Raw genomic sequence first — 20,806 nt, forward strand, 5'->3', positions numbered from 1 at the left:
GTCTGGGAAGATCCCACATGCCGCGGAGCGGCTGGGCCCGCGAGCCATGGCCGCTGAGCCTGCGTGTCCGGAGCCTGTGCTCCGCAACGGGAGAGGCCAACAACAGTGAGAGGCCCACGTACTGCAAAAAAAAAAGTAATGTGTGATTCTTTTTATTGTGTCATTTTAGCACTATTAAGATGCAACCCAGGTTATAACAGTGTAGGACTTCTGGACCCTGACCCCTATAAGTTCCTTACTATGTCAATTCCCTTCCATCCTAATTTGTGAGTGTACTAATTTCCTATAATCACTCCAAATCTCTTAACATGAAGTCAGTGCAGAATCAAGAAAGGAAATTAATTCTTTCTCTTTGTAGGGAGTAGGCAAGTACATTTTACTGTTCTATAAAAAATTCTCTAAAAACTGAGGAAGACCAATTATACAAGCAGCTGGGCCACTGAGACACTTAGAGCAAGATGGGTCAGTCTAATGTCAGCAGTGCTGTGGTCACACAGTCATTGTCACACTTATCCTGGCACAGCTGGGCCCAGGCTCCTGAGGCCAGAAGCAAGCTGAATCCTATGGGTTTGGTCTAAATAGGTCACAGGTAAGTGAAATTTTTCAGTATGAATTCATAGTCATTTTGTATCATGTTCAAATATGTTCAATATATTAAAAACTTCCACATAGTTTAAAAGATTGAGTAGGGTGAATGCCTTCATTTCACTCTGGATGGAATTAGTACCTTTTACATTATTATAATTTCTGTTTTCCCCTTGAAGATTGCTTAGAAGAGGCGACAAATGGTAATTTACTGTGGGATACCAATATCACTTCAAATTGGTATACCCTTTAAATATTTTCAGTACTCTATTCTCAACTCTGCAGAAAATACTTGGGACAGTTTCTATTATTTCTAATTAACAGAAATGAATGGTTTCATTCAGTTATTCCATTTACTTATTTGACCAATTTTGTAGACTCTCTACCATGTTTTGATCTGGTAAGGTTTGAGAAAAAGTCTTTGTGTCTTGGCAAGTGTCGTTAACAAATGACCTCTTTTCTCCCCTGGGCCCAATCTCAACCCTCTTGCATCAAATGCAGTGTGCTAAGCTCCACTTCCACCAATGATTATAAAGAGTGCTCACTTCCTGAGGAAATAGGTGAAAGTCCTTCTTAGGAGGAAAATGAACTTGTGAGTCCAGCCACCTCAGTCATGGCTGTCTTAATTAGACAAAATATATTCAGATGTAGCCCAGCCTTCTCTCATATCCTCTCTGCAGCCTTCCATCACTGGGAAGGCTGATCCTTGAAAACATCTCATTCTTGTTTGTAACAGTCTTGAGTGCTAAGTTACACCTTGTTTTTCATATCTTCTTTGAAGAGTTCAAGCCAATGACAAATTAGACTACATATTTACAGGTGACATTAATCTTCTAAATGGACATAAATCTTGTGTCTCTTTAATAAGAAGAAAGCTGAACAGCCTACACCCAAGAGAGAAAGCAATCTGCGCCTTTCAGGCAGGAGCGATAAAAATGATCGTTTTACATGAAGGAATCAAATTAACCTAAGTGTGTCTGTTAGGTTGGAGGGCACCGCAGAGCTTTTGGGCTTCTAACCAAAGGTCACCTTTTAACGATTAAGAAAGATTTTGCTGATTCCACCATTTATCACATGTGTATATGTATGGTTTACCATTATCTTGGATATACTGAATCCCAAAACATCAGAATTATTGTCACAATCTACCAGCTTGGAGTTCTTTAACAGACAGCTCAGTAAATGCACCTAGGACCTTCCTCCCCTTCCCCTTGAAATTCTTAGGATCTAATCAAGGAGGGAAAAAATTATTTGAAGGTACCTGTGAAGCATGCATTGGTAGGACACATGCATTTAAACAGAGCATCAGTGACTTGGAGATGATGTTTCTCAAATCCTATTCTCAAAGAACAGCCTGGAAAGGATCTGCCACAAACTGTTCCAACAGACCCTACAAGTGGAAGACTTGGCTATTAATAATACTAGGATTATTCCACAAGAGGACTACTGAGTATGAACTGTGAACCCCAGCTTTCTGAAATTTACCATCCTTCCACACATTTTGTATGGCTGATAATTGTTGAGATCCTAATTAGAGAAGCACCTGCCGGTGAAATGCCACAAAGAGGAAAAACAGTACATGTAATCGGGTTTATTTAAAACAGGGGTGCCCAAGGGACTTCCCTGGTGGCACAGTGGATGGGACTCCACACTCCCAGTGCAGGGGGCCCAGGTTCGATCCCTGGTTAGGGAACTAGATCCCACATGCATGCCGCAACTAAGAGTTCACATGCCACAACTAAGGAGCCCGAGTGCCATATCTAAGGAGCCAGCAAGCCACAACTAAGACCCAGGGCAACCAAATAAATTAAGTAATTAATGTTTTTTAAAAAATAAAACAGGGGTCCCCAACCCCAGGGCCAAGGACCGGTACAAGTGCGAGGCCTGTTAGGAACTGGGCTGCACAGTAGGAGGTGAGTGGTGGGGGAGTGAGTAAAGCTTCATCTGCCGCTCCCCATCGCTCCCCATTGTTCGCATTGCCGCCTGCACCATGCCCCTCAACCCACAGTCTGTGGAAAAACTGTCTTCCACGAAACTGATCCCTGGTGCCAAAAAGGTTGGGGACCGCTGATTTCAAGGTTGTAGTAAGGCCCTTAAAGAAAATAAAAACAAAATGGTTCTTTATGTCTCTAAAAGGCACCCATATGTTTAAGAAAAGGCCTTCATTATATATCCCTACAATAAACAATTATGCTGTGATTTATGCAGGAATAATTACTAGTTTTTCTTTTCTTTCCGGAAGAAATTACAAGAATCTCTTAACAAGTGGCTGTCTTTGGAAATCACTGTCTGTCTTTTTTAACCTAATACATATATTGATTTTCTTTTATTGTTTTAAGGACCACAGGAGTTCTTTGGATAGAGAGAGTCTCTGAGTGATAAAATTTTGAGTAATTTCTGTTTTAGTTTTTCTTTATATGTTATTTTCCAAATTTTGTGTAATCAACATTATTTTACTCATTAATGAGAGAAAAAAACCTTTAAGTTGCAAGATCTTTAGGGAATAGACTTATTTGGTATGCTTCACTTTAAATAAATGATACAAACAGCTATTCTTTCTGTAATATGTATTAATCAACTTTAGTACATCATTTCCCTACTCAAAACCTTTGTCTAGAATTTAAAACATTGGTCCCTTAGCATAACACACAAAACCTTTCATGACCAACTCCCATTCTTTTCCTACTTCCTGGCCTTCCTCTCATATGCTAGCCAGATGGAACAAGATGAAATCTCCAGACGTGCTACCTTTTTCTCAGTCCTGTGGTGCTTCTGAAATTGTTCTTCCCTCTACCTGGAACATCTTTCCTCTCCACGTGACCACCTGAAAATTTTCTACTTTTTTTTCTTTAGAATGTTTCTCAAAAGTTTCCACCTTTAGGGCTTCCCTGGTGGCGCAGTGGTTGAGAGTCCACTTGCTGATGCAGGGGACACAGGTTCGTGCCCCGGTCTGGGAAGATCCCACATGCCGCGGAGCGGCTGGGCCCGCGAGCCATGGCCGCTGAGCCTGCGTGTCCGGAGCCTGTGCTCCGCAACGGGAGAGGCCACAACAGTGAGAGGCCCGCGTACCGCAAAAAAAAAAAACAAAAAACCAAAAGTTTCCACCTTTAAATGGGCACAGAAATACACTGCTGGTGGGTGAAATGATACATCTTTTAAGGAGAGCAATTTAGCCCTATATATCAAAATGACAAATACACACACCCTTCAACCTAGCAATTCCACTCCTAGGAATTGAACCTATAGATATTCTCACACTTTTGTGAAATGACATAAAAAAGATTATTTGCAGCACCATTGTTTGTGACAGCAAAATACTGGGAACAACTCTACATACACATATATTGGGAGTTGGTTAAACATATTACAAAAATAGTGAAATACTATGTGGCTATCAAATAAATAAGGAATCCTTGATGTACTGACATAGAAGAATCTCTAACACATATTGTTACATGAGAAAAGCAAAGTAAGGAAAATAATGGGACACCAAAAGTTCTGTAAAAAGGGAGGGGAAGAATACACACAAATTTGCTTGTATTTGCATAAAATATTTCTGGAAGGATACTTCTGAATAATAAGAACTTCACTGGGACAACACGAACAACTTCACTGGATATCATTTTATACTTACTGAAATTTTAAACCATGTGAATGTGCTACTTATTCAAAAGGTAAAACTGTAAAAGTTTAAAAATCAAAATGCTAAAAAAAGTGTTCACATCTTCTGATAGTATCTCTGTTTCCCATACTCTCCTCCATCATCTCCTTCATTCATTCATTAGAATATTGGACTGCAGATATTTTGTGCCAGGTGCTGTGGTAGGTAGAGAGGGGAAATAAAAACAACCTGCAAGGACACTGAACCTCAAGGTGCAACTCAGAAAAGCAGGTAGAGTATCTCATTTCAGTGAGTGCCCAGGGTGGGGGATGTGACAGGCACACAAAAGGAGAGGCAGGGATCTAACCCATCTCTAACAGTGCTCACATCACTGCTTCATAATAGCTGTTTACATGGCTGTCTCCCAAACTAGACTGTTATCTCTTGGAAGGTACCTTAAAGGTTAACACAGTGCATTGCACATAGGAGTTATGCATGTTAAATGAGCCACTGAATAAGCCATAACAGAAATAAGCAATGCACTATTTTTTAACAGTTAAGAACTAATATTTAAGTACTCAGCTAGACTCTAACCTAATTCTACAATCAATTTTATAAGAATTTAGTATAAAAGTCTGAGGATAAAAAGATTTAAAAAATAACTTTCCCTATCTTATGTGTACAGGTATTTAAGAATGCATCCAATTGTCACAAACATATTATCCACTGCAGACCATGATTATACTTATGCAGTGCTTCATTTTTTCCCCTCCAATACTATCAATTAAATATGTACAGAGAGCATACAATGCACCAGGTACAATGCTGGGCTTCAGATACAATGGTAAAAAAAAAAAAACATAGCCCTGTTCTCATGGAGGTTACATGTTAATGAGAGACTAATCAAATAATCACACAAGTTTCACAAGTATTTTTCTACATACTCAAGAAGAAGACAAAAACTGACGGGCATGGTCAAAGTTCTCCTAGGTGGCCATAAGGAAAGTAAAAGTTACCTTCATGTCTCATAAAATACAAGTTAAATGTTATTTTAGGGAATTATGGAGAGAATTCAGTGTCCTTGAGCTTGAATGGAAAAAATATCTTTATTTTCCTGAACCTCTGAAATTTATCAGCTCTTTTTTTTTTTTTTTTTTTTTGTGTGTACGCGGGCCTCTCACTGTTGTGGCCTCTCCCGTTGCAGAGCACAGGCTCCGGACACGCAGGCTCAGCGGCCTTGGCTCACAGGCCCAGCCGCTCCGCGGAATGTGGGATATTCCCGGACCGGGGCATGAACCCGTGTCCCCTGCATCGGCAGGCGGACTCTCAACCACTGTGTCACCAGGGAAGCCCTATCAGCTCTTTTAAATCATGAATGTAGGCAACAATCCACTGCAGTATTTGTGATTCTGTCATCAATAGACCTTACAGATATTTTCATTCACATTGCAGTAATTGCATATATCTCAAAATACTATCTATATTTATGACTTTTTTAGAATTATAGGAGTTATTCTACTTGCTACCATATCTTGTTATTTAATGTGTTAATAAAAAAAAGCACATACTACTGTATCATAGATCGGATTTTGGGGGGTAGGGAGTGGGCAAAATGGGTGAAGGTGGTCCAAAGACATAAACTTCCAGTTATAAAATAAATAAGTCCTGGGAATAAAATAAATCCTGGGGTTGAAACATTAACTTTAGTTAATAATACTCTACATTTGAAAGTTGTTAAAAGAGTAGATCTTAAAAGTTCTCATCACAAAGAAATAAACTATGTGCAGTTAACCAGACTTATTTTGCTCATTTTGCAATATATACATATGTAGAGCTATTACGTTGTACACCTGAAACCAATATAATGTTATATCTCAATGTTCAAAAATCTTATTTTTCTCTATTTTGATACCTATATTTCAATATAATTGGTTTCCTTTAATTTAGTGTATTTTATGCATTTAAAAAGTTTTCTGATAAGGGGTCCATAGACTTAACCAAACTGCAAAAGGAGACAGTGACCACAAAACTGCTAAGAATCCCTGAGCTATAAAGGTTGGAATAACAATGCCAACAATTCCATGGTTGGCACACAAGGAATCTCACTGGAGAAAAGAGATTTCTGTTTTTAATCATGTTTGGGAGGGACAGGAAAGAAGAGTACTGATCCACTTCAAAGTTCCAAGAAAAATGAAAAAGGGTAATAGAGTGTTTGCTAAGCTTGAATTTCAATCAGGTTTTACTGTATTTTCAATGCGTATATGTCATTTTCTGATGACAAATCTGTGGATATACGGCTTTGGTGAATATAAACTATGTATGCTGTTGAGAAACACAGTGTTTATATATTTTAGATAGCTAACCTAACCATGACGATCACATAAAAAGTCAATTATTATACATGTGGTGGATGATTGTTCAGCAAATATTTGTTTTCCTCTCTTCCAACCTCTAAGATGGGGTATACTTTCCTGACCCACTATGTTGGAAGTGGCCTTTTGACTTGCTTTGGCCAATGGAACATGGACAAAAATCAAAGTGTGCTAGCTCTAAGCCTAGGCCTTTAAGAGCCATCAAATGTTCCTAATAACCGGGCTTCCCTGGTGGTGCAGTGGTTGAGAGTCCGCCTGCCGATGCAGGGGATGCGGGTTCGTGCCCCAGTCCGGGAAGATCCCACATGCCGCGGAGCGGCTGGGCCCGTGGGCCATGGTCGCTGGGCCTACGCGTCAGGAGCCTGTGCTCCGCAGCAGGAGAGGCCACAACAGTGAGAGGCCCGCGCACCGCAAAAAAAAAAAAAAAAAAAATGTTCCTAATGACCACTCTAGGAACTTCTAAACTCTGTCATGAAAAGAGCACACTCCAGATAGCCTGCTGATCTCAGAAGAGTGAGAGGTGTGGAACAACAGATCTAACCAAACCTGGGTCCTGAGCCGAGTAAGCTCAGCCATGCCCAAGTATGCCCAGCCATGTTCTGCCAAACGTTGCCACCCAAAGACTCATAAGGCAAAAGATACATGCCTATTATTATCAGCCACCACCAAGATTTATGGCCGTTTGCTATGCAGCAATATCTGACTAAGAATATACGATAAATAATACTCTTTAAAAACCTCGACTGACTAACTAATGCTCTCTGTTCTATCAAAGAAGTCTGATACTCTGGGCGTGTTGAACTCCTGTGGCTACTAGGCTGTTCCCACAACTGAATTTATGCTTAAAAAAGAGTTAACTGAACTGATTCCCAAACATGTTTGTGATCATAATAAAATGAATGTGAAAAGAAACTGAGCTGCTATTTCTATAAAAACTAAGTTGAGCTATTTGGAAAGGCAACAAAGATGACTGGTTAAATACAAAAGTCACTGTCACATTAAATGGTGGCAATGCCACCATCGAAGAGGTAAAAGTAGTTATAAAAAAACTGTAAAGTTTGTTTTAGATTGCTTTATGAGTTTATTAATTTATTGCCCCTCTTCAGGAAACTGAAATGACAAAGCATTATGTATTTCAGAACTCCTATTCAAAGGCATCAAAGGCCCTATAACAAAATTGATAATATGTATTTATGTTTTCAATTAAAATAAATGTTTATGTGAGTTAGTATGTACTATTTTGAGTGCTTCACCTAAACCAACATTTTCTGTTAACCAACCAACTACAGGCCTGGCTGTGTCAGATAAGAGGGTTTCCTCAATATTTCAGCCTGTTAGAAATTCTATTGTGGGCATTACAATAATCAGGGCAATGGTGTTATTTTTGTTTGCTTTGTTGCAAATCCCGTTCATAAGCCAGCCTGTAGTCCTTGCATTGAATTTGAATGCTACAGTTTGATTTCATATTGAGCTTGAGCACTGTGGTGAGTTGTTGTTTTCTTTTTCCTGAAAAGATCTTTGCCTCATGTTTATTTTTTTCTTTGGTTTTGAAAAACTCTTTCTTGATTTTGACAACTGGATCATTTCATTTTTTCCAGATGAATAATCACAGGGCAGCATAAGTAAGAATTAAAACTAGCATATGTGTGAATCCACTGATGGATTTCCTTGAACATTTTGCTTTGGGTTCTAGCAGTGTCCTAAAAAAAAAATTTTTTTTTAAACATCTTTATTGGAGTATAATTGCTTTACAATGGTGTGTTAGTTTCTGTGGTGAGTTTTTGATGTAATACTGGCTTCTCTGATAATTTAATCATCATTTAAAATTTCTGTTAGCCAAGTCTAAAATCCGATTCATTAGACATGAATACGGGCCATGATATAAGGAATAAAACCTCAATTCCTTCTTCTGACTTACAAAGCCCTACGTCATAACCTGACCCCCAACTCCTTCCCCAGCCTCATTTCTTACCACTGTCTACCCCTGGCACATGGTGCTCTAACCACACTGATCCTACTGCTTTGCTAGTATATCAGGCTCTGTACCACATTAGGGCCTTTCTCTCAGAGATTTCCTCTGCCTGAGCTACTCTTTTTTCCTTATTTTCCCTTGGATGTCATTCAGATCTCAAATGACACCAGTGAGGTACTCACTGATTACCCAACATAAAGCCTCCAATTAAAGACTTTAATTACATCACTCCATTTTAAGTCTCTGCATAACACTTATCACTGGCTGATAAGTGATATCATTAGCTAATATTCATGTCTTACCTCTCCTCCAAATAGTATAAGATTCACAATTGACACAGGTCTTTCTTCCTCACACCTAGATTCCCAGGACCAAAAATACAGCATAGCACATAGGAGCAGATCAATGAATATTTTGGATTAATTACTAAACTGAATGCAAATATGGGTGCTAAAACAGACAAAAAACTAGAATAAGATTTTTCGGTCACTGTAGACAAGCTACGATTTTATAAAACAAAAATTTTACGTACTATATGGTTCATGTCAACTGCTCCTATAACACCTTCTGAAAAAAAATATTTTGAATTGACTCACAAATCAACCCCACTCCCAGAATCAAGTATAGAAAGATTATTTCTCAACACCTGAAACAAGATTAAATGCAGAAGAGTTCTAATTATTATCATAGAAGCTGGTTTAATAATTTCATATTTAATAGCAAAACAACCTAAATGATCTTTAGATAGTGAATTTATAAAGTCTTGCTAAATGTTAATCTTTTATTTCATGATTTTGTAAAGGAAGAATCAGTTTGGAATTTTATCAACTTATATACATATACCTCTTACTATGTGCTGGGTATTCATAAGTGCTTTAAGGTATTAACTGACTGAATCCTGTAAGGTGCTTCTAATATGCTTCCAATTTCACAGATGAGAAAAATGAAACTCAGAGAGGTCAAGTAACCTGCCCAAAGTAAATGAGCTAGTTGGAGGTGAGGTGGGATTTGACCCAGATAGTTTGGCTCCAGGGTCTGTGCTCCTGGGCTCCACTCTATACTATGTCACCTCCCTTAACACTCAGATTTTTCTCTGAAGAATCTACAGTTGTGATTCAGGGGTAGCAACTGAACTCTGCAAATGACAGAACTATAAATCTGAATGCTGTATGGCAGCCATATTCAGCCATGGGATTGAAGAAGCAGAGAACTTGGGGAAAGAGATAAAGTAGATGCAGAGAGAGAAGTTAATTAGATGGCATGAGATATGGAGAATGTTTGCCAGCATCAGTCTAGTACCAGCTCTGCTGAACTCCTGCCCTTGTGTTTAAAGGAACACAACCTGGTGCCCACATGATAAATTCCCTTCCTTGTTTAAGAGAGCTCAAGATTTTATTACTTGCAACCGTAAGAACCTTAACTCATATCAAAACTAATAAACCACATGAGGGATGATTTGGCTTCCTGTGCTAAACTGAAGTTGATGAAATACTACCAAAATATGTTCACTTCAATAATAATGAGAATGTAAAATATTCAGATAATAACATTTTTAAAAAATATGGATGAGTCAATTGGTGTTATAATGCTTTATTTTAATCAATATTTTTGTATATACAGTGAAGATTTAGAAATAACTACTGATTTCATTGTTTTCTCTGTCTCTACCACAAGGAATTGCTCTGAATTTTTTGTTTTTAATTTGGCATGCTAGATGAAATCTATGTGCCAACCCAATAAGAAGGAAGTAATTTCAGAAAGCTTACCCTCATCTCCCAGTTATACAACAGAGAAACTGGAGCTCCCTGAAGAGCTCCCTTCCTTTACTGCACAGTGCTGCTATTTCGGTATCTGTCCATTAAGAACATATATCCAGTGCTAATAGAGTATAAACATGTGTTAGTCTGGGTAAACAGTTTTTGTTAATGGACAAACCACTGAACAACCAAGTCTCTTACAGTGATGCTGTGACCTAGAATTTCAAGATGTGGAACATAATAAAGCCAAAATGGGCCATCTTTTCTCCATTACATGCTTGATATCCAACTTTCCCATTCAAGCTGACACAACAACAGTCTTGCCAATTTTATAAGGTGGAAAGCTTACAGTAATTTTCAACTTGTCTCAATCATTTACTCTTCTTGTATAGATCAGCTGCTTGCTTCTTCCTAAGGAATACTACTGTACCTATCCACTGCAAGAACTAAACATCATGTGTGGACTAATTTCTTTATTCACACTGCTACTGTCAAAGTGTCAAGCAGTCCAGACTCCTGTCAACTCAATTTTTAAAAGGCATTACAGCAGGTAATGCCCTTTAAAAATTTTTTTCCGCACGCGATGCGGCCCCCATCAGTCCACTACTGCCTATTACCGCAGTAATTGATGTATCTACTCAGCAGATGGTTCGGCCCATATAAATCCCTCTTACTAATTCCACATTGCACTCTCACCATCCTGAGGCTGAAACCTAAGATCCTCTACACCCCCAACCCAACGTCGCCAACCCCAGGGCTGTGGACCGCTACCGGTCCGCAGCCTGTTAGGAACCGGGCCGCACAGCAGGAGGTGAGCGGCGGGCGAAGAGGGAAGCTTCACCTGCAGCTCCCCATCACTCGCGCACCGCCTGCACCACTGAACCGCCACCCAGCCCCCAGCCCCTTCCCCGTGGAAAAACTGTCTTCCCTGAAACCGGTCCCTGGGGCCAAAAAGGTTGGGGACCACTGCTCTACACCATCTTCACGGCAAAAGGCTTCAAGTTTCCTGTAGGACTGATATCCTGATAGTGATTCCCTAATCAAACAAAGCAATTAGCCAGGGTTACCCAACTAGTCCATTTTGTCCATCCCACTCCCTGCCTTCTCCCACATCCCTGTGATGCCTCATCTACTCACCCCACTCTTTCCTTTAGGCCTTCTCCAAACAGTGACAAGGGAAGACAGTAAGTAAGAGCTTTCACTGTGCTAAATACAAGCGCTCTCATTTTAATCCTTGAAGTAATCTAGTGATGTAACGCTACTATAGCCCTCATTTTTCAGATGACGAAACTGAATCTTAGAGAAATGAAGTAATTTACCAGTAAGTAACAGATGTAAAATTTGAACTGAGGACTGTAACTTTAAAGCCTCTGAAATAGTTAACTTCTTGGCCTCTGTACCATCTGTTCGCCCTGCTCAGAAAGGTCCTACTACTTTCTACTCACTGGCAACACCTGATCAGCCTTCACAGCCTCACTCAATTGCTTCCACCCCCTTTGGAATTCTGCCTCCACACTGTTCAATCAGTGGTAATTATTCTCCACTTTGTTCTACCCTAAAAGAGTAAATATCAGCCCCATAAATACTGATTTTGCTTCTCTTTTATTTTATCGTGAGGTCTTTGGGGGAAGGGGTATTGTATTTATACCCAGCACGGGCAATAACCCAAAAATGTTTGTAATATTACATACTGGCCTCTACTAACATACATTGGAAAGCAGTATTCCCTTCATAACCACTTTATAGATTAAAAAGTTGAAATAATTCAGTAGAAAATAAATTAACATTTAACATGAAATATTCAAGCTCGACAGAGTATGCATTGGTTATTAGGCTTTTCACTGTTTAAACATTAAATTGAATATTCTGAATTTAAATACATATTCAAAGCTTTCTTTTGGAATGCATAATAACTGTAACAGGTGTGATCTTTTCCCTTTATTTATGCTAGTCAGATATAAAAATAATTAGAAGTGGTGGAGGTGGTAGAGAGGAATGCTGGCCATTCCACTAGGAGACAGAAGGTCCTGACAGGAAAACTTCAGAGACTCCCTCCTTCACTTATTATTCCTTGTATGAGCACTTGTGCGAAGGGAAGGATTGTGGGGAGGGGTACAGTTTTGTCTCACAATGCAAGAGTTAACAACCAAAGCCTGTGAATGACCAAAGAAAAAATAATCTGTTGGATTTAAGGAAAGGCAAGAATGCTGCGTCCAATGAGGCAGCTTTATCAATGCTCGAGTCATTTTGATTAAACTGGATTTTCACCTTACATACCAACTTATTCATGTTGTAATTTAAAAGTTGTTAAGTTCTGCTAGTGGTGACTCTAGGCTTTTGTTTAGTTTATCTTAGCAAATACAGTACTGATCCACGTAATCTTATGTTGTGTGTGTGGATGATCTGGATGATAAGAGAAATTATGCTTGACTTTCTTATCCGTTTTCTTATTTGTCATTTATGAAAAGGACCTCTGTAAAGGGATCTGTGATTTTCCTGAAATATCATTCATTTTTAAAGGATCAATAGGATATAGCCATATTTTTCAAAGTGTGAATCAAGGCATTTCTGAAATTAATGGTTGCTCACAACTAGCCTTTAAACAATTAAATATAACAGAGCAGAAGAAAAAACTTGAATACATCACCTGGTTTAGTCAAATTTTCTTTTAGTCTTGTGTGTACAGTGTCTTATATTTTTCACTATGTGTCTCCATCAAAAATATCAGAAAGGGCTTCCCTGGTGGCGCAGTGGTTAAGAATCTGCCTGCCAATGCAGGGGACATGGGTTTGTGCCCTGGCCCGGGAAGTTCCCACATGTCGCGGAGCAACTAAGCCTGTGTGCCACAACTACTGAGCCTGCGCTCTAGAGCTCACCTGCCACAACTACTGAGCCTGCATGCCACAACTACTGAAGCCCAAGCGCCTAGAGCCCGTGCTCCACAACAAGAGAAGCCACTGCAATGAGAAGCCCGCACACCCGAATGAACAGTAGCCCCTGCTCACCGCAACCTGATAAAGCCCGCACGCAGCAACAAAGACCCAATGCAGTCAAAAATAAAAATAAAAAATAAATTTATAAAAAAAAAAAGTCAGAAAGCCACAGAGCTACTTATGAACATGAAAAGATTCAGTGTCCACACCAAAAACACTGTACTTACTGGCATTCTACCATTTAAGGAATCAAGATAACTCTTATTATGAAACAAAGTCCAATTACAGAAAGATATTTAATTAATTCTGTACTAAGAAAGTTTCTAAATACCCTTGCAATAGTCAACCTAAACCCAGGGGATTTTATATGTTAGCAAGAATATAATTTGCTTCACAGTGCAGTAATAAATCATATTGAGAAGCAATATGATTTTATTTTATACTATAGAAAATCTGAGTATTTATCTCTTTCATACAATTTAAAGGGTTCATCTCAAAGCAAAAAATTCAATATGGAATCAAAAGCAAATGATAAATATTTTATCTTACCACAATTTTAGTATAACTTTCCCAGATAAACTAAAACCAAATACCACCTCCAAAAGATGTTACCAGTAAATAAACTATTTAAAATTTCAAATCTGATAAAGAAAACTCAGTATCTCCAGAAAGTTCTGCAATTAAATCGAACACCCGAACGTCTATACTATTTAAAAGTTTGGTGTACAGAGCAGTATTTTGTGTCTTTATCACACCTCTGAGACTTTCCATATTAGGGACCAAATTTCATATCAAATAAACTCCAGGGCTAAATCCCGTTTGGGGGAGCTAGAATTGCATCAAGGCGTAACATATATCAATATGTAGAATATGGAAGAATGCTCCCTGATAAGCATATTAATATTCATTCATTCATTCATTTTTTCTCTTCCTGTCTCCTGTAGATGTGTGAGCACACAACCTGCACACCCCACAACGTCTTTTATTTATTGAGCACATGACGCTCTCCATGACCCGGTCACTGCCTACCTCTTCAACCTCCTCTGTCCTCTACACTGAGTCACTTTACATCTCCCTGTTTTTGTTTCTTCTCCCCTCTGGCCTGGAAAATTCCTATAAGGTTTTGAAGACTCAGCTCAGACCCCTTAAGAAGATCTTGATAGGACCATCAGAAAAAAGTGAAATAGAATTCTGAATTCTTTCATTAAGTTTTCATGATGGAATATTGCAAAATTAATGGCTAAAATGAAGCTTAAAGATTATCCACAACTGTGAACTAACCTATCCTGACTTGGTATATATAGTAATATTTATGGTTAACTAAGAATTGGCCATAATCTCCATATAATACATATATAATTATAAAAATAGAAATTATATTAAATAGGAAAAGAATGCAATAGGCTGGATATTTCTTTATTAATGAACACTTACAGAAGTATATTATGGTTTTGTATTTGTTTTGCTTTTGCTTTTTTTTGTCCAGCTGATTCTTTTAAACTGCAGCTACACAACATCTACAAAAGGAGAGAGTGTAATGAATCCCTGTGTACTCACCTTCTGTTTCAACAATTATCAACACATATTCATTTAGTTCACCCACATCACCAACCCCTCTACTGGATCATTTTGAATCTTTGCAGACATGAACTATCCCTACCTATCTTAATCATCATCACTAACTACATCCATAAATCTCTCTAAATCATCATTTTAAACATAATCAAAATATTACTGCATACACAAAAATTGAATAATTCTCCTAATATCACTAAATACCTAATTAGTGGTCAAATTTTCCCTGATTATCTTATAAATTTTTTTATGGTGTGTTCAAATCAGCATTGAAACAATGTCAGTACACTGCATCAGGCTGATATAACCCTTAAGTCTTTTTAAATCAACCTATGAGTTCCCCCTCACCCTTTTTTTATCATTACAATATATTTTTGGAAGAAACTGCCATATTATGTTTAAGGTTCCCATGTCTTAAAATAGAGAATTAGGATTTCATACTAGTAAGATAGTCATTACCATATACTTGTTCATTCTGTTGCTTGTGATGAGTACTACTGAATATAATGAATAAGAGGTCACTACAACAATAGTTAGGAAAGTTTGTTAAAAGGTATGGATCAATGGCCGCTATAAGGATGACATCTACAGAGAAGAAATAACAAACACTTGCAAGGACTTTGTTTTTCTATTACGCCAGGACATACAATCTAAGACTCTTGGAGAATGGTTAAGAAAACAATTTACAAATCCCAACTAAAATTATACTCATAGTAGTCCTTAGTAATAATGTAAAGACTCTGAAAGTTATTTGATTTTTAGATAGTTCAATTCTTAATGTCTATGTTATGGCCCACTGGTAAAAATGCTCCACACCAGAAAGACTGAATTATACGTGTGTATATGTAGGTAGTCTTCACCAAATAATCATACACATACATACAAGGCAAACATGTGGGACAAATTTATGTTCGGCACTATAAAACTCCTCTCAACCTCACTACATAAGAAAGCATTAACCTAAGTGTTACTCCTAGGACACTTTTAAATATACTATTAGGGTATAATACTGTTTAGTTATGTAAATAAATCCTTGAAAACCTGTAGACCTTTTCGTAGCTGCAACAATGCCAACAGCAATACTTCTATTTTAATTCCCAGGAAGTTATGCCTCAATTGCTACAGGAGTATAACTATCATATTAGAAAAGAAAAAAGAGCCCCAGAGTAGTGTGCAAGGCCCCACCTACCATAGACCTGGGCTTGCTGATGGCCACCAGACTAGTGAGGAAGTCTTCATCGTGCAGCTGGCTGAAAACATGGGCGTCATAGGCTACCATAATGGAGATTTCTTCCATCATCTTGCCAGCTGGCCTTTCCACAGCAACAGCTGCTGCCCCAGCTACAGACCAGACTATCCAAGGGAAAATCCTATTGCAGCTCAGTGCCAATGCACACACCCACCTGAGTTTGAGGGGGTGAAGTGTCAAAATTCCAGAAGGAGAAAAAAAAAGCAGCTGCTATCATAGGCTTGTCTAGCAATTCATCCCCAGTAGAAAACTGAGAGAGGTCTCTTATCTATGGAGGAAGTGTACACTATAAACACCTTCTGCATTCTTAACAGAGCAGCTGGGAAAATTCAGTTTTTGGAAATCTTCTTTAGACTTCAAAAAGGGAAATAAAAGTCTCCTGTGTGGAAATATCCAACAGCAAAAATGCAAAAACAACGAAAAAACACAAAACTTGATTTATTGTTATGTTCTTGATAATTAGAAATTTTTTGAGTTTATCTTCTTACTTCAGTATTATATCAAGATTCTTCTTCTTGGAGGAGAAGTGGATTTTCTTACTGCTTATTTTTTCACATTCATAGAAAATAGATGGCAGCCTTTAGATTTTCAGAATTTATAGAATTCTTGGTGCAGTTAAAAATTATCTCCTGAAGTACGAAAAAAAAAAAAAAAGGGTTCTTTTTTCCCTCTGAGTATTTCTGTTAAGAAAAAAAGTACCAAAATATAAAAATGAAACAGGGACTGCAATATCAGTGAATAACCATTTCCTCTTCTCCCACTTAAAAAAACATGACTATTTTAAACAGAATTCTTGATATTGAGAGCTTAGTTTTTTGTTATTCTGAAAGCAACACAAGGTTCTCATTTCTAAACTGATTATTTTTCTCCCATAGATAGATGTTCTCTTGGTCTCTATTTTTACGCTTAGAGGTTTCTTTTAATTACCCAAATCAGCAGACAGTAATGAACTATTGGTGCCTTAGCCACCAGAAGCGTTTTTTTTAAAAGTACAGCTGGAGACCGTAAATGAACCTCAATGTGCCCTGATGAAAAATGTGAAAGCTGCCCATAATTATCATTACAAGGTTGCCTAAATCACCAGGAAATATAATGTATGCTAATTTCCATGGGAAAAGTATTAAGCAAATAAAAAAGGGGGGGGGAGGACAGATAAAACTCCTCCAAAAGTTGTCTTTCCAGTATTTCTAATTAAGCTATTATCTTCTCTGCTTTTCATAGATTATGACACTGCAGTACCAAGAGAAATATTCTTTATTAGAATTAGAAATCAGTTTGGCAACGTTTGTCTACAATCAAATACAGATACTGTTCGGAAGTCTTAGTCCTAATTACCAATAGCAGTATTACGTTGTCTAAGTCTGCTTTTCAGAAAACAAAACTTGGAATGAAATTTATAGTGTCTATTTTTCCTTGTTTTTCTAAAATATTTCCACCTAGATGAACGTGATTACTTAAATAGTACCTGGTTCCATTTAAATGTGATTAGAAGAGTTTTGCAATACTATAGCATTCTAGATTACAAACGCGCACACACACACACATACACGGAAGGGGGAAAACACCTTATTGCTAGGAAACAGAAGCAAGACTAATAGGCTTATTTAAACAGAAAATGCAATACTTTAAATAAATCCTCAAGATTAAAACAGCTTCAAACTGAGTTTGACCCTTGTTGGAGCTGGTAAAGCATTTTCACTTCATTTTTTCCCTACAATGCAGCTCTGCCTTTTAAGCATTATTTTCCTTAAAAATTCTTCCAGCACATTCATCTTAACGCTGACTAACCAGGTAAAAATTAAATGGTCATCAGGAGACAAGGTATTATAAAGCGTCAGACAGTTCATACCTTTTCAATTCCTTTTTATCTTTTCAGAAGTACTTTAAAGGATACTGTGAATCTCTTCGTGCATTCACTAGCACCAGAAGGTTTCCGATTTATCTTGCAGGACCATTTTCTAGCTGTGAAAGCAATTCCTCTGACTTTCATATTTTCCTTTGCTCCAGTGACTCAGTGCTTCCACAATGATATCTGACTCAGGTGCACTGACAAAGACACCTGTTGTGGAAGGTAAAGAAACTACTTCCCATAATGCCTTACTCCCTGCTGGCAACCACCCAGGGGCAAACAAGAATTATAACCGCATTTGAGCAGTTGCCTATGCACCCTGGGAGAGCACATTCGGTGTAACAATAGGTAATCATCTTGGTTAAGAACACTCGTAACCAAGAAAAAAAAAAAAGGCCAGGGAAAACAATAATAGTTTTAGGTGCTGTGTGTTAAACTCATAAAACTTCTAAGGCATCAGGCCTATAAGAGTGCAAAACACTTTTAGAAACAAAAAGGCTGTAAAGACAGTTTTAAAATTACAAAAACAAAAGCTAACAATTTCAAATAATTAAGTCCTTTGAGAATTCCACACAGGTTCTCAGGTAAACAATTAGGTACCTTTAAAATGCTTCTGATTTATTACCTTCAAATGACTCTTCTAATTAGCCACAGTGCCTTAGAATTATTAACAACATTTCACGCCTAAATCCAAGAGGTCCTCTCTCATAGCCACAGTGCATATGTTTTCTAGAGCAAGGACTCCTCTAAGTTTGATGGGCATCCTTCATTTTTTGTCACCCTTAAATGTTTCTCCATACTTCAGAGTCTGGGAAGCAAAAATTCAAATGTTCCTTCTGTCATACAGTTAAATGTATATTTGTGGTCCCCACAAAAAGCATACTTTTTGCAAACCAATGATCTATCTAAAAAATTGTCTTTGTGTTCTCTTTTCCTAAAGATATTTTCTCCAGTGTCAGAAATAACAGCTACCCTCCCAAACTTCAGGAGTCATTGTACACAGCCATGTTTACATACAGTACTTCACTCCCTTGCAAGACATCTTTCTTACTCTTTTGCCTTTTCCCCGGTGAACTGAGACCCACTGATCTCCCCGGATGGTTTCCACCTGAGCTTCTGCCCTCCTCGACTTCACACTGTGCAGCTCCACAGAAAAAAGGCGTGGGGGTGGGGAATTACCTGAGATCAAGGAGTGAAGTGCCGACAACACCAGTTGCTGCTAAAATTTGCCAGGAGAGGATTGGGTATCAAACAGGCAGCAGAAAACAAGGCACTTGTGGTAACCAACAGAGGGGCTCCAGTTCCAGCAGGAACCATCTAGCTGTCTGTCCCAGGGCAAGTCATTTAACCTCCGGAGGTTTCAGTTTCCTCGTGGTCATGTAAATTGAGAGGGATGGAATATATCGGAGGTTTTCACGTGTGCTCAGTTTGCTCAGAAAGAGTCAAAAGCAGTGTGTCCTATTTCCCTCCACTAAATAGGCTTATTGGGGGATTTGAAGGTGAAAATACCTTTTTAATCTCTATCAGAATAAAAAAGAAAGGGGAACAGTAATCCCAGATGTTAAGAAAGTGCCCCCAGGGTTGCTGTAATGTGTCCCAACAAATGCAATCTACTTTGTACCCTAATTTGGATTTTCTAACATCAACTCTTCTGCTTTTAAAAGAGGATTTGGTGACAGTTGCTACACTTTTTATTAGCTACTCTTTACAGTCTTTCTATTCAGAAGCCAAACTGCCTACAAAATAATTTTCACAAGCCTCTCTAGATCTCATTAAGATAAGAACAAATTAACAAATATCTCCAAATATTTTTAAATGCTGTTTTAAAATTTTTACACAGATTTTACTCTGTTAGCTGATTTGTTCCAACAGCCATTCTTCTAGGATTATTACTATTTAACAAAGACATACCTGGGTCATACTAAATGAGTATGAGTCTAATAAACCATTCCTGGCCTTCAGAGAACATCTATTCTCAAGTATCAAATTTAGAAAGAGCCAAAACAAAAATCAAGAGAAGCCTGAATAAGATGTGAACTTTTTTCAATTTCTGTGTTCTCCCCAAATGCAGCAAAGCAATGTAGTTTAATTATGAGAGTAGTATTCTTTTTATCCACTATCAAAGTAGCAAATACATTAAAAAATGATCACGCATCATTAAAAAATTATCTCACCTCACAAGACTGGCTGTAAGGACCCTTTTTCCCATGCCTCAGGTTCTACTTGTTGAACATTCTCATCACAACAGCCATAAAATCAGGATAAGACAGAAAGGAAGACAAAACCACTAGGACAGAAATATGGCCTAGAGGGCAGAAAGGTCTTCTATGTCCCCCACATGTACTGGCAAAGCCCTGTAGAGACTGTTCTTCGTTCCCCAGTGGTCTTTGTCTAATCATTCAGGAACATCTTTATAGATTCAATTAATATATAATAGATTCAGGTCAACATAAATATTCATGAGGTATACATGACTCAATTTTAACGGACTGTCACAAAATGTTCATGGTATTGACATAAAGAACTCTAAGAAAGACAAAATTCTACAATTACTTTCTTAATCACAGGAAAACAATATTCCAAGTAGGTTTCTCTTTACACTTAGGAGTGTACATTACAGAACCCAAGTGCTCTAAGTGGCGGAACAAAAGATAAAATGAGAGAGAAACCACTGAAGTGTCAACAGAAGAAAGCTTTTCAGAATACTTTGGATTTCAGAATAGTCCAGTAACATGCTGAGTTTTTACAAAGGAAAAAGAACATGAAGTAAAAGATAAATAAGTGAAATCTTAGTTCTCTTTAAAATCATGCAAAGGTAAATAAAGAAAACCATTATTCTCGTGTCAAATTCCAACCATTCAGCTCATTATCTTTGCTATCTTTGCTAGCAATTGCTAGGTAAATTCAAAACCT

The 20,806-nt window shown here is 38.0% G+C and overlaps 1 protein-coding gene across 10 annotated transcripts in view; it reads right to left on the reverse strand.

Annotated features, from left to right (window-relative positions):
* Positions 1-20,806, reverse strand: part of RABGAP1L (RAB GTPase activating protein 1 like) — a 687,593-nt gene that overhangs the window by 73,969 nt on the left and 592,818 nt on the right. Inside the window, exons 1-2 of one of the 10 annotated variants that reach the window (XM_029228037.1) lie at positions 19,073-19,091; positions 15,985-16,724 (exon numbers count right to left, since the gene is read on the reverse strand). The exons of 6 other annotated variants lie outside the window; for them this stretch is intronic. In XM_029228037.1, coding sequence (XP_029083870.1) covers positions 15,985-16,095 — 111 coding nt within the window. In that variant the 5' untranslated portion in view covers positions 16,096-16,724; positions 19,073-19,091. Of the gene's footprint in view, positions 1-15,984; positions 16,725-17,893; positions 18,161-19,072; positions 19,092-20,806 lie in introns of those variants that run through there. 3 more of the 10 variants (XM_029228036.1, XM_029228035.1, XM_029228039.1) reach the window with 3 other exon arrangements.

This window comes from Monodon monoceros, unplaced genomic scaffold (assembly GCF_005190385.1).
Source record: "Monodon monoceros isolate NGI ecotype Baffin Bay Population unplaced genomic scaffold, NGI_Narwhal_1 Super_Scaffold_18, whole genome shotgun sequence".
Lineage (NCBI taxonomy): Eukaryota > Metazoa > Chordata > Mammalia > Artiodactyla > Monodontidae > Monodon > Monodon monoceros.